We start from the raw sequence: 14,980 nt of genomic DNA on the forward strand, positions 1-14,980 counted from the left end.
GTAATAATAATGTTCACAATGTCAACACATGTTGATGATGATAATAGTAATAATATAAGTTATAGTTATAGCAATAATAATAATGATATCACTCTTCCATATTTAACTAAAAGCTGTCTCCCTCAGTCATACTAACTTACTAACGGAATCGTATAAGACCCTCACTGCACTGGTAAAGAGAGAGGGAGAGAGACTGAGCGAGCAAGCGCAGAAGAGAGAGAGAGCCAGAGAGGGAGGGAGAGACAGTGTGCAGGACAGCGAGTGAGAGCAAAGCGAGCAGGAGAGAGAAGCGCAAGAGAGAGAATGTATGGTGTCAGGGTAACGCTTCCTTGCATGTATCCAGGGCCTTTGTGAATACACCATGGGATGCATCGGCTCACGGAGACTCAGTAAGACCTGCTATTCTTCCCTAATGGCTGGGGGCTGTGGTTGGGGCTGGGGGCTGGGAATTGGGTGAGGGGACAGGGGTCCTGCTTGCTGCTGTTACGTACAGTGTGTGTGTGTGTGTGTGTGTGTGTGTGTGTGTGTGTGTGTGTGTGTGTGTGTGTGTGTGTGTGTGTGTGTGTGTGTGTGTGTGTGTGTGTGTGAATAGGCTGTGAGGACCGCGGGATGAAGAAGGGGGTGGATGGTAACCACGTCACTGTTTAGATGGGGCTTGACAATTCACGTTTGGCCAAGATGTCAGAGACAATATGTGTTAAAATGCGCTGCTGAGTGTGTGCATTCTCCCCCCCTCCCACCCTCTTCTCCTGCCTTGATTCAGGATGATGCCTGGCAGAGTATATGTGTGTGTGGGAGGGAAAGAGAGAGACGGATGGAGAGGAGGAGACGGGGGAGACGGGGGAGGCAGATTGAAAATGCTATGACAGTTGCTGTTCACAGAGAGGGAGAGATAGATTAGGGAAGAGAAGGAGAGGGAAGAAAGAGGGGAATATTCTACTGTGTAGTGTAGTATTATGTGTATAAATAGAGAGAGAGTGAAAGAGAGATGAGGTGGGCTGGAGGGAGAGAGGCAGGCAGAGAGAGGGAAGACATGCTGAATTGTATTGCAGGCAAAGAGGAGGGGAGATGGAGGGAGGGGTTGAGATGGAGAGGGGGAGAGGGAGAGGAATACGTGAGGGAAAGAGTGTATGGGATTGCATGGAGGGATATTCAGGTTGGGATTGTCCTGGACAATACCCATCTGTGACACTTTAGGTAAATCAACGTCAGGACTGCTGAGGAGTCAGGGTGGGGTGGCGAGGTAGTAAATAATAATGCATACGATTAAAGGTAAACACACCTCAGAAATCATATAATGTATGTACAGAATGAGAATATGAAATGATTCATGTGTACAGTAGCATCTTCAATGGGAAACATCAACAACAAGTGGATTGTGATATGCTACAGAAAAACAGAGGAGGACGTCCCAGTAGTCTATAGATGATGACTGCATTAGTCTGTTCTGTGTGCAAAATGTGTACACTCCGGGTTTACTTTGGATTTAAAGATAGGCCTAAAGTACTTACGTAAAGTGCATTGTTTGAGTTTGAGTTTGAGTTTATTTTTATTTTTACAGGGACAGTGCACATTAATCAACATTTCAGTAAAAGTGCCGGTTTTAGCCAACCGGCTAATTTTCAACCGCAGTCCCTGGGCAGGTTATTAAAAACAATTACAATATAGACAATAGCAACATAGAACAAGCAAGACATAGCAACATAGGACAAGCAAGACATAGCATACAGACAGAGCAACATAGGACAAGCAAGACGTAGCATACAGACAGAGCAGCATAAAACAAAAAGCAGCAAGACAAAATTCATAAAAGCAACAAAGTGTTTCCACACCTCACAAGCTACAGACAACAGACAACATGGAGAGCGGCAACACACAGCTAGGGACCATGTTCACAAATCTGATTGACCTTTAGCCATGTCTTCAAGCATTTTGTGAAAGTGTGATATGTGGTGCAGTTATGTGTGTCTGATGGCAGTGTATTCCAGACATGGGAAGCTCTCACAGAGAATGCAGATTTACTAAAGGTGCTTTTCCTTAGGGGAACTATACAGTCACCTCTCATGGCAGACCTTGTGGATCTGCTGCCATATGTCTGGGTTTTCTGTTTAACAAAAATACTGAGTGGAGGGGGAGCCAGGCCATTGAGGATCTTGAATACAAGACATGCGTCGGTGTATTGCACAAGATTTTCCCAACTCAAGAGCTCATGCTTTCTAAGGATGTGACAATGATGATGGCTATTGGGCTTCCTATCAAGCACTTTGAGAGCCTGTTTGTAGACAGACTGAATAGGTTTTAATGTTGTACAGCAAGCTTGGGCCCAACTAGTCAAGCAGTATGTTAAGTGGGGGAGTATCATAGATTTGAAGTACAGTTTTGCTACCTCTGTAGTGAAATATTTGTCATCCACTTTGTACATTCCCAAAGGAACGTTCAATACATAATGATTGATGAACACTCAGTACAGCATGATGGTGTGGCCGGTGACACGTTGCTTCTTCAAAGTCCAATCGCTTGAAAACTCGGACTGTATCAACAGTGGACTACTGAAAAGAACAGCAAAATGTTGTTTTTGAGTGGATTTTCCCTTTAAGCAAAAACCTCTAGACATACTGGAGGCTACTTACTTGAAGTGATATTAGTAATGTAGTAGTCTTTCTCAGCACTGAGGTACAGTACCTAGTAGTTTTAAATGGCCGAAGGACACAGGTAGGTTAGAGGTGAACAAGGATGGGATCAATTCCATTTAAATTCAGAAGGAAATTACTTGAAATCCAGTTAACAAATTTAAAGCTGCCCACTATTATCATTATTTCAACTGCCTGAACTGAAATGGAATTGACCCCAGCTGTAGTATTGAGGTCAGCAGTGTGATATGGTGGTGAGTGAGTGAGGTGCCCCCCCCCCCCCCCCCTTAGAAATAACTGCGAACTAGAGATAACAACACATGAAGTATCCAAAGGATGAAAGACATTGTAGAATGAGTTGATGTCCAGAATGTAAACCAGCTGGCAGCGGGTGTGAGGTGAATAGTGAAGCCATGATAACTGTGTTAAACTAGCGCTATACACATAGAATTAGAAGTTTGATTATTAACAAGTGATTGAATTGTATCTCCATGGATATACAGTTGAAGTCGGAAGTTGACATACATTTAGGTTGGAGTCATTAAAACTCGTTTTTCAACCACTCCGCAAATTTCTTGTTAACAAACTATAGTTTGGCAAGTCGGTTAGGACATCTACTGTGTGCATGACACAAGTAAATTTTCAAACAATTGTTTACAGACAGATTATTTCACTTATAATTCACTGTATCACAACTCCAGTGGGTCAGAAGTTTACATACACTAAGTTGACTGGGACTTTAAACAGCTTGGAAACATCCAGAAAATGATATCATGTATTTAGATATTTCTGATAGGCTAATTGACAATATTTGACTCAATTGAAGGTGTATCTGTGGATGTATTTCAAGGCCGACCTTCAAACTCAATGCCTCTTTGCTTGACATCGTGGGAAAATCAAAAGAAATCAGCCAAGACCTCAGAAAATAATTGTAGACCTCCACAAGTCTGGTTCATCCTTGGGAGCAATTTCCTAACACCTGAAGGTACCACATTCATCTGTACAAACAATAGTACGCAAGTATAAACACCATGGGACCATGCAGCCGTAATAACGCTCAGGAAGGAGACGCGTTCTCTCTCCTAGAGATGAACGTACTTTGGTGCGAAAAGTGCAAATCAATCCCAGAACAACAGCAAAGGACCTTGTGAAGATGCTGGAGGAAACAGGTACAAAAGTATCTATATCCACAGTATAACGAGTCCTATATCGACATAACCTGAAAGGCTGCTCAGCAAGGAAGAAGCCACTGCTCCAAAACCGCCATAAAAAAGCCAGACTAGGGTTTGCAACTGCACATGGGGACAAAGATCGTGCTTTTTTGAGAAATATCCTCTGGTCTGATGAAACAAAAATACAACTGTTTGGCCATAATGACTATCGTTATGTTTGGAGGAAAAAGGGGGATGCTTGCAAGCTGAAGAACACCATCCCAACCGTGAAGCACGTTGTGGGGGTGCTTTGCTGCAGGAGGGACTGGTGCACTTCACAAAATAGATGGCATCATGATGTCGGAAAATGATGTGGATATATTGAAGCAACATCTCAAGACATCAGTCAGGAAGTTGAAGCTTGGTCGCAAATGGGTATTCCAAATTAACAATGACCCCAAGCATACTTCCAAAGCTGTGGGAAAATGGCTTATGGACAAGAAAGTCAAGGTATTGGAGTGGCCATCACAAAGCCCTGACCTCAATCCTTTAGAAAATTTGTGGGCAGAACTGAAAAAGTGTGTTCAAGCAAGGAGGCCTACAAACCTGACTCAGTTACACTAGCTCTGTCAGGAGGAATGGGCCAAAATTCACCCAACTTATTGTGGGGAGCTTGTGCAAGGCTATCCAAAACATTTGACCCAAGTTCAACAATTTAAAGGCAATGCTACCAAATACTAATTGAGTCAATGTAAACTTCTGACCCACTGGGAATGTGATGAAAGAAATAAAAGCTGAAATAAATCATTCTCTCTACTATTATTCTGACATTTCACATTCTTAAAATAAAGTGGGGATCCTAAATGACCTAAAACAGGGATTTTTTTTTACAATGATTAAATGTCAGGAAATGTGAAAAACAGAATCATTCTTAAATGTCAAGCATGTTGTAACTATGGCAATGTTTCGGTCCTACGATTTTGACCACCATGGTGACTGAATTTAGGCTAGGGTTCTTCTAAGCTGTTGTTTAACACTTGATTTAGTGAAGAAGTGAGTGTGTGCTGCTGATACTGCAGTGTAAAGAGCTGGAGAGAGCAGCGTGGTGTGTAGGTCTGCCTGCCTGGGTGTGGCAACAGTGTTTGTCCTGGGTGAGAAGGGGTTTAGTGTCCAGTATTGATCAGCCTCCTCAGCTGCAGTCCTCCCTGCCAACCACAGATCAACAGGAGGAGACAGAGGAATACAATATCTACACACTGGAGTAAGACAGAGTATCTACACACGGGAGTAAGGCAGAGTATCTACACACTGGAGTAAGACAGAGCATCTACACACTGGAGTAAGACTAGAGTATCTACACACTGGAGTAAGACAGAGTATCTACACTGGAGTAAGACCAGAGAATCTACATACTGGACTAAGACCAGAGTATCTACATACTGGAGTAAGACCAGAATATCTACACACTGGAGTAAGACCAGAGTATCTACACACTGGAGTAAGACCAGACTATCTACATACTGGAGTAAGACAGAGTATCTACATACTGGAGTAAGACCAGAATATCTACACACTGGAGTAAGACCAGAGTATCTACACACTGGAGTAAGACCAGAGTATCTACACACTGGAGTAAGACCAGAGTATCTACACACTGGAGTAAGACCAGAGTATCTACACACTGGAGTAAGACTAGAGTATCTACTTACTGGAGTAAGACCAGAGAATCTACATACTGGAGTAAGACCAGAGTATCTACACACTGGAGTAAGACTAGAGTATCTACATACTGGAGTAAGACTAGAGTATCTACATACTGGAGTAAGACTAGAGTATCGACATACTGGAGTAAGACCAGAGTATCTACATACTGGAGTAAGACTAGAGTATATACACACTGGAGTAAGACTAGAGTTTCGACACACTGGAGTAAGACTAGAGTATATACACACTGGAGTAAGACCAGACTATCTACATACTGGAGTAAGACTAGAGTATATACACACTGGAGTAAAACTAGAGTTTCGACACACTGGAGTAAGACTAGAGTATATACACACTGGAGTAAGACCAGACTATCTACATACTGGAGTAAGACTAGAGTATATACACACTGGAGTAAGACTAGAGTTTCGACACACTGGAGCAAGGCTCATGCAGGTCTGTATGTGTAACGGTATAGCTTCCGTCCCTCTCCTCGCCCCTACCTGGGCTCGAACCAGGGACCCTCTGCACACATCGACAACAGCCTCCCTCGAAGCATCGTTACCCATCGCTCCACAAAAGCCGCGGCAAGGGGAACAACTACTTCAAGGTCTCAGAGCAAGTGATGTCACCGTTTGAAACGCTATTAGTGCGCTCCCCCCTAACTAGCTAGCCATTTCACATTGGTTACATATGCAATGTCAGTTTTTAGTAAGCGCCTGATAAATAGCCTGCTAACTGATTGAATATTCTGTACCACTAGAGGTGTTGATTCGTAAAGTATACCAAATAACTATTCCATATCACCAGTGGTGTTGACACCTACAGTATACCTCATCACTATACTGTTCCTCCAGTGGTGTTGATACCTACATTATACCACATCACTATTCTGTACCACCAGTGGTGTTGATACCTACAGTTTACCACATTACTATTCTGTACCACCAGTGGTGTTGATTTCTATACCGCATCACTATCCTGTACCACCAGTGATGTTGATTCCTATACCACATCACTATACTGTACCACCAGTGGTGTTGATACCTACATTTTCCCCGATCACTATATTATACCACCAGTGGTGTTGATTCCTACATTATACCACATCACTATCCTGTACCACCAGTGGTGTTGATTCCTATACCACATCACTATTCTGTACCACCAGAGGTGTTGATACCTACATTATACCACATCACTATTCTATACCACCAGTGGTGTTGATACCTACATTATACCACATCACTATTCTGTAACACCAGTGGTGTTTATTCCTATGTGATTCAACTGTACTGTCCCACCAGTGGTGTTGATACCTACATTAAACCACATCACTATTCTGTACCACCAGTGGTGTTGATACCTACATTATACCACATCACTATTCTGTACCACCAGTGGTGTTAATGACTACATTATACCACATCACTATTCTGTACCACCAGTGGTGTTGATGACTACATTATACCACATCACTATTCTGTACCACCAGGGGTGTTGATAACTACAGTTTACCACATCACTATACTGTACCACAAGTGGTGTTAATTCCTATACCACATCATTATTCTGTACCACAAGTTCTGTTGATTCCTACATTATACCCGATCACTATATTATACCACCAGTGGTGTTGATTCCTACATTATACCACATCACTATCCTGTACCACCAGTGGTATTGATAACTACAGTTTACCACATCACTATACTGTACCACCAGCGGTGTTGATATCTATACCACATCACTATTCTGTACCACCACTATTCTGTACCACCAGTGGTGTTGATACCTACAGTTTACCACATCACTATACTGTACCACCAGTGGTGTTGATACCAACAGTTTACCACATCACTATACTGTACCACCAGCGGTGTTGATTCCTATACCACATCACTATACTATACTATATTCTGTATCACCAGTGGTGTTGATTCCTATACCACATCACTATACTGTACCACCAGTGGTGTTGATATCTATACCACATCACTATACTGTTCCACCAGTGGTGTTGATATCTATACCATGTCACTATACTTTACCACCAGTGGTGTTGATACCTACATTAAACCACATCACTATTCTGTACCACCAGTGGTGTTGATACCTACATTATACCACATCACTATTCTGTACCACCAGTGGTGTTAATGACTACATTATACCACATCACTATTCTGTACCACCAGTGGTGTTGATGACTACATTATACCACATCACTATTCTGTACCACCAGTGGTGTTGATAACTACAGTTTACCACATCATTATACTGTACCACAAGTGGTGTTAATTCCTATACCACATCACTATTCTGTACCACAAGTTCTGTTGATTCCTACATTATACCCGATCACTATATTATACCACCAGTGGTGTTGATTCCTACATTATACCACATCACTATCCTGTACCACCAGTGGTATTGATAACTACAGTTTACCACATCACTATACTGTACCACCAGCGGTGTTGATATCTATACCACATCACTATTCTGTACCACCACTATTCTGTACCACCAGTGGTGTTGATACCTACAGTTTACCACATCACTATACTGTACCACCAGCGGTGTTGATTCCTATACCACATCACTATACCATACTATATTCTGTACCACCAGTGGTGTTGATTCCTATACCACATCACTATACTGTACCACCAGTGGTGTTGATATCTATACCACATCACTAGACTGTTCCACCAGTGGTGTTGATATCTATACCATGTCACTATACTTTACCACCAGTGGTGTTGATACCTACAGTTTACCACATCACTATCCTGTACCACCAGTGGTGTTGATATCTATACCACATCACTATACTGTACCACCAGTGGTGTTGATATCTATACCACATCACTATTCTGTACCACAAGTTCTGTTGATTCCTACATTATACCCGATCACTATATTATACCACCAGTGGTGTTGATTCCTACATTATACCACATCACTATCCTGTACCACCAGTGGTATTGATAACTACAGTTTACCACATCACTATACTGTACCACCAGCGGTGTTGATTCCTATACCACATCACTATACCATACTATATTCTGTACCACCAGTGGTGTTGATTCCTATACCACATCACTATACTGTACCACCAGTGGTGTTGATATCTATACCACATCACTATTCTGTACCACCACTATTCTGTACCACCAGTGGTGTTGATACCTACAGTTTACCACATCACTATACTGTACCACCAGCGGTGTTGATTCCTATACCACATCACTATACCATACTATATTCTGTACCACCAGTGGTGTTGATTCCTATACCACATCACTATACTGTACCACCAGTGGTGTTGATATCTATACCACATCACTAGACTGTTCCACCAGTGGTGTTGATATCTATACCATGTCACTATACTTTACCACCAGTGGTGTTGATACCTACAGTTTACCACATCACTATCCTGTACCACCAGTGGTGTTGATATCTATACCACATCACTATACTGTACCACCAGTGGTGTTGATATCTATACCACATCACTATACTGTAACACCAGTGGTGTTGATACCTTCAGTTTACCACATCACTATTCTGTACCACCAGTGGTGTTGATACCTACAGTTTACCACATCACTATTCTGTACCACCAGTGGTGTTGATACCTACATTATACCACATCACTATTCTGTACCACCAGTGGTGTTGATAACTACAGTTTACCACATCACTATTCTGTACCACCAGCGGTGTTGATATCTATACCACATCACTATTCTGTACCACCAGTGGTGTTGATAACTACAGTTTACCACATCACTATTCTGTAACACCAGTGGTGTTTATTCCTATGTGATTCAACTGTACTGTCCCACCAGTGGTGTTGATACCTACATTATACCACATCACTATTCTGTAACACCAGTGGTGTTTATTCCTATGTGATTCAACTGTACTGTCCCACCAGTGGTGTTGATACCTACATTAAACCACATCACTATTCTGTACCACCAGTGGTGTTGATACCTACATTATACCACATCACTATTCTGTACCACCAGTTATGTTAATGACTACATTATACCACATCACTATTCTGTACCACCAGTGGTGTTGATGACTACATTATACCACATCACTATTCTGTACCACCAGTGGTGTTGATAACTACAGTTTACCACATCACTATACTGTACCACAAGTGGTGTTAATTCCTATACCACATCACTATTCTGTACCACAAGTTCTGTTGATTCCTACATTATACCCGATCACTATATTATACCACCAGTGGTGTTGATTCCTACATTATACCACATCACTATCCTGTACCACCAGAGGTGTTGATACCTAAATTTAACAACATCACTATACTGTACCACCAGTGGTGTTGATTCCTATTCCACATCACTATTCTGTACCACCAGTTGTGTGTCCTACATTATACCACATCACTATTTTGTACCACCAGTGGTATTGATAACTACAGTTTACCACATCACTATACTGTACCACCAGCGGTGTTGATATCTATACCACATCACTATTCTGTACCACCACTATTCTGTACCACCAGTGGTGTTGATACCTACAGTTTACCACATCACTATACTGTACCACCAGTGGTGTTGATACCTACAGTTTACCACATCACTATACTGTACCACCAGCGGTGTTGATTCCTATACCACATCACTATACTATACTATATTCTGTACCACCAGTGGTGTTGATTCCTATACCACATCACTATACTGTACCACCAGTGGTGTTGATATCTATACCACATCACTATACTGTTCCACCAGTGGTGTTGATATCTATACCATGTCACTATACTTTACCACCAGTGGTGTTGATACCTACATTATACCACATCACTATACTGTTCCACCAGTGGTGGTGATATCTATACCATGTCACTATACTTTACCACCAGTGGTGTTGATACCTACAGTTTACCACATCACTATCCTGTACCACCAGTGGTGTTGATATCTATACCACATCACTATACTGTACCACCAGTGGTGTTGATATCTATATCACATCACTATACTGTAACACCAGTGGTGTTGATACCTTCAGTTTACCACATCACTATTCTGTACCACCAGTGGTGTTGATAACTACAGTTTACCTCATCACTATTCTGTACCACCAGTGGTGTTGATTTCTATACCGCATCACTATCCTGTACCACCAGTGATGTTGATTCCTATACCACATCACTATACTGTACCACCAGTGGTGTTGATACCTACATTTTCCCCGATCACTATATTATACCACCAGTGGTGTTGATTCCTACATTATACCACATCACTATCCTGTACCACCAGTGGTGTTGATTCCTATACCACATCACTATTCTGTACCACCAGAGGTGTTGATACCTACATTATACCACATCACTATTCTATACCACCAGTGGTGTTGATACCTACATTATACCACATCACTATTCTGTAACACCAGTGGTGTTTATTCCTATGTGATTCAACTGTACTGTCCCACCAGTGGTGTTGATACCTACATTAAACCACATCACTATTCTGTACCACCAGTGGTGTTGATACCTACATTATACCACATCACTATTCTGTACCACCAGTGGTGTTAATGACTACATTATGCCACATCACTATTCTGTACCACCAGTGGTGTTGATGACTACATTATACCACATCACTATTCTGTACCACCAGTGGTGTTGATAACTACAGTTTACCACATCACTATACTGTACCACAAGTGGTGTTAATTCCTATACCACATCATTATTCTGTACCACAAGTTCTGTTGATTCCTACATTATACCCGATCACTATATTATACCACCAGTGGTGTTGATTCCTACATTATACCACATCACTATCCTGTACCACCAGTGGTATTGATAACTACAGTTTACCACATCACTATACTGTACCACCAGCGGTGTTGATATCTATACCACATCACTATTCTGTACCACCACTATTCTGTACCACCAGTGGTGTTGATACCTACAGTTTACCACATCACTATACTGTACCACCAGTGGTGTTGATACCTACAGTTTACCACATCACTATACTGTACCACCAGCGGTGTTGATTCCTATACCACATCACTATACTATACTATATTCTGTATCACCAGTGGTGTTGATTCCTATACCACATCACTATACTGTACCACCAGTGGTGTTGATATCTATACCACATCACTATACTGTTCCACCAGTGGTGTTGATATCTATACCATGTCACTATACTTTACCACCAGTGGTGTTGATACCTACATTAAACCACATCACTATTCTGTACCACCAGTGGTGTTGATACCTACATTATACCACATCACTATTCTGTACCACCAGTGGTGTTAATGACTACATTATACCACATCACTATTCTGTACCACCAGTGGTGTTGATGACTACATTATACCACATCACTATTCTGTACCACCAGTGGTGTTGATAACTACAGTTTACCACATCATTATACTGTACCACAAGTGGTGTTAATTCCTATACCACATCACTATTCTGTACCACAAGTTCTGTTGATTCCTACATTATACCCGATCACTATATTATACCACCAGTGGTGTTGATTCCTACATTATACCACATCACTATCCTGTACCACCAGTGGTATTGATAACTACAGTTTACCACATCACTATACTGTACCACCAGCGGTGTTGATATCTATACCACATCACTATTCTGTACCACCACTATTCTGTACCACCAGTGGTGTTGATACCTACAGTTTACCACATCACTATACTGTACCACCAGCGGTGTTGATTCCTATACCACATCACTATACCATACTATATTCTGTACCACCAGTGGTGTTGATTCCTATACCACATCACTATACTGTACCACCAGTGGTGTTGATATCTATACCACATCACTAGACTGTTCCACCAGTGGTGTTGATATCTATACCATGTCACTATACTTTACCACCAGTGGTGTTGATACCTACAGTTTACCACATCACTATCCTGTACCACCAGTGGTGTTGATATCTATACCACATCACTATACTGTACCACCAGTGGTGTTGATATCTATACCACATCACTATTCTGTACCACAAGTTCTGTTGATTCCTACATTATACCCGATCACTATATTATACCACCAGTGGTGTTGATTCCTACATTATACCACATCACTATCCTGTACCACCAGTGGTATTGATAACTACAGTTTACCACATCACTATACTGTACCACCAGCGGTGTTGATATCTATACCACATCACTATTCTGTACCACCACTATTCTGTACCACCAGTGGTGTTGATACCTACAGTTTACCACATCACTATACTGTACCACCAGCGGTGTTGATTCCTATACCACATCACTATACCATACTATATTCTGTACCACCAGTGGTGTTGATTCCTATACCACATCACTATACTGTACCACCAGTGGTGTTGATATCTATACCACATCACTAGACTGTTCCACCAGTGGTGTTGATATCTATACCATGTCACTATACTTTACCACCAGTGGTGTTGATACCTACAGTTTACCACATCACTATCCTGTACCACCAGTGGTGTTGATATCTATACCACATCACTATACTGTACCACCAGTGGTGTTGATATCTATACCACATCACTATACTGTAACACCAGTGGTGTTGATACCTTCAGTTTACCACATCACTATTCTGTACCACCAGTGGTGTTGATACCTACAGTTTACCACATCACTATTCTGTACCACCAGTGGTGTTGATACCTACATTATACCACATCACTATTCTGTACCACCAGTGGTGTTGATAACTACAGTTTACCACATCACTATTCTGTACCACCAGCGGTGTTGATATCTATACCACATCACTATTCTGTACCACCAGTGGTGTTGATAACTACAGTTTACCACATCACTATTCTGTAACACCAGTGGTGTTTATTCCTATGTGATTCAACTGTACTGTCCCACCAGTGGTGTTGATACCTACATTATACCACATCACTATTCTGTAACACCAGTGGTGTTTATTCCTATGTGATTCAACTGTACTGTCCCACCAGTGGTGTTGATACCTACATTAAACCACATCACTATTCTGTACCACCAGTGGTGTTGATACCTACATTATACCACATCACTATTCTGTACCACCAGTTATGTTAATGACTACATTATACCACATCACTATTCTGTACCACCAGTGGTGTTGATGACTACATTATACCACATCACTATTCTGTACCACCAGTGGTGTTGATAACTACAGTTTACCACATCACTATACTGTACCACAAGTGGTGTTAATTCCTATACCACATCACTATTCTGTACCACAAGTTCTGTTGATTCCTACATTATACCCGATCACTATATTATACCACCAGTGGTGTTGATTCCTACATTATACCACATCACTATCCTGTACCACCAGAGGTGTTGATACCTAAATTTAACAACATCACTATACTGTACCACCAGTGGTGTTGATTCCTATTCCACATCACTATTCTGTACCACCAGTTGTGTGTCCTACATTATACCACATCACTATTTTGTACCACCAGTGGTATTGATAACTACAGTTTACCACATCACTATACTGTACCACCAGCGGTGTTGATATCTATACCACATCACTATTCTGTACCACCACTATTCTGTACCACCAGTGGTGTTGATACCTACAGTTTACCACATCACTATACTGTACCACCAGTGGTGTTGATACCTACAGTTTACCACATCACTATACTGTACCACCAGCGGTGTTGATTCCTATACCACATCACTATACTATACTATATTCTGTACCACCAGTGGTGTTGATTCCTATACCACATCACTATACTGTACCACCAGTGGTGTTGATATCTATACCACATCACTATACTGTTCCACCAGTGGTGTTGATATCTATACCATGTCACTATACTTTACCACCAGTGGTGTTGATACCTACATTATACCACATCACTATACTGTTCCACCAGTGGTGGTGATATCTATACCATGTCACTATACTTTACCACCAGTGGTGTTGATACCTACAGTTTACCACATCACTATCCTGTACCACCAGTGGTGTTGATATCTATATCACATCACTATACTGTAACACCAGTGGTGTTGATACCTTCAGTTTACCACATCACTATTCTGTACCACCAGTGGTGTTGATAACTACAGTTTACCTCATCACTATTCTGTACCACCAGTGGTGTTGATTTCTATACCGCATCACTATCCTGTACCACCAGTGATGTTGATTCCTATACCACATCACTATACTGTACCACCAGTGGTGTTGATACCTACATTTTCCCCGATCACTATATTATACCACCAGTGGTGTTGATTCCTACATTATACCACATCACTATCCTGTACCACCAGTGGTGTTGATTCCTATACCACATCACTATTCTGTACCACCAGAGGTGTTGATACCTACATTATACCACATCACTATTCTATACCACCAGTGGTGTTGATACCTACATT

The 14,980-nt window shown here is 41.5% G+C and overlaps 1 protein-coding gene across 2 annotated transcripts in view; it reads left to right on the plus strand.

The window, feature by feature from the left end:
- The first annotated feature begins 209 nt into the window (after positions 1-209).
- Positions 210-14,980, plus strand: part of LOC109887348 (uncharacterized) — a 55,730-nt gene continuing 40,959 nt past the window's right edge. The window contains exon 1 of one of the 2 annotated variants that reach the window (XM_031787226.1): positions 210-389. In XM_031787226.1, coding sequence (XP_031643086.1) covers positions 362-389 — 28 coding nt within the window. In that variant the 5' untranslated portion in view covers positions 210-361. The remainder of the gene's footprint in view (positions 390-14,980) is intronic. The other variant, XM_031787227.1, reaches the window with a different exon arrangement.

Source organism: Oncorhynchus kisutch, linkage group LG13 (genome assembly GCF_002021735.2).
Source record: "Oncorhynchus kisutch isolate 150728-3 linkage group LG13, Okis_V2, whole genome shotgun sequence".
Taxonomy (NCBI): Eukaryota; Metazoa; Chordata; class Actinopteri; order Salmoniformes; family Salmonidae; genus Oncorhynchus; species Oncorhynchus kisutch.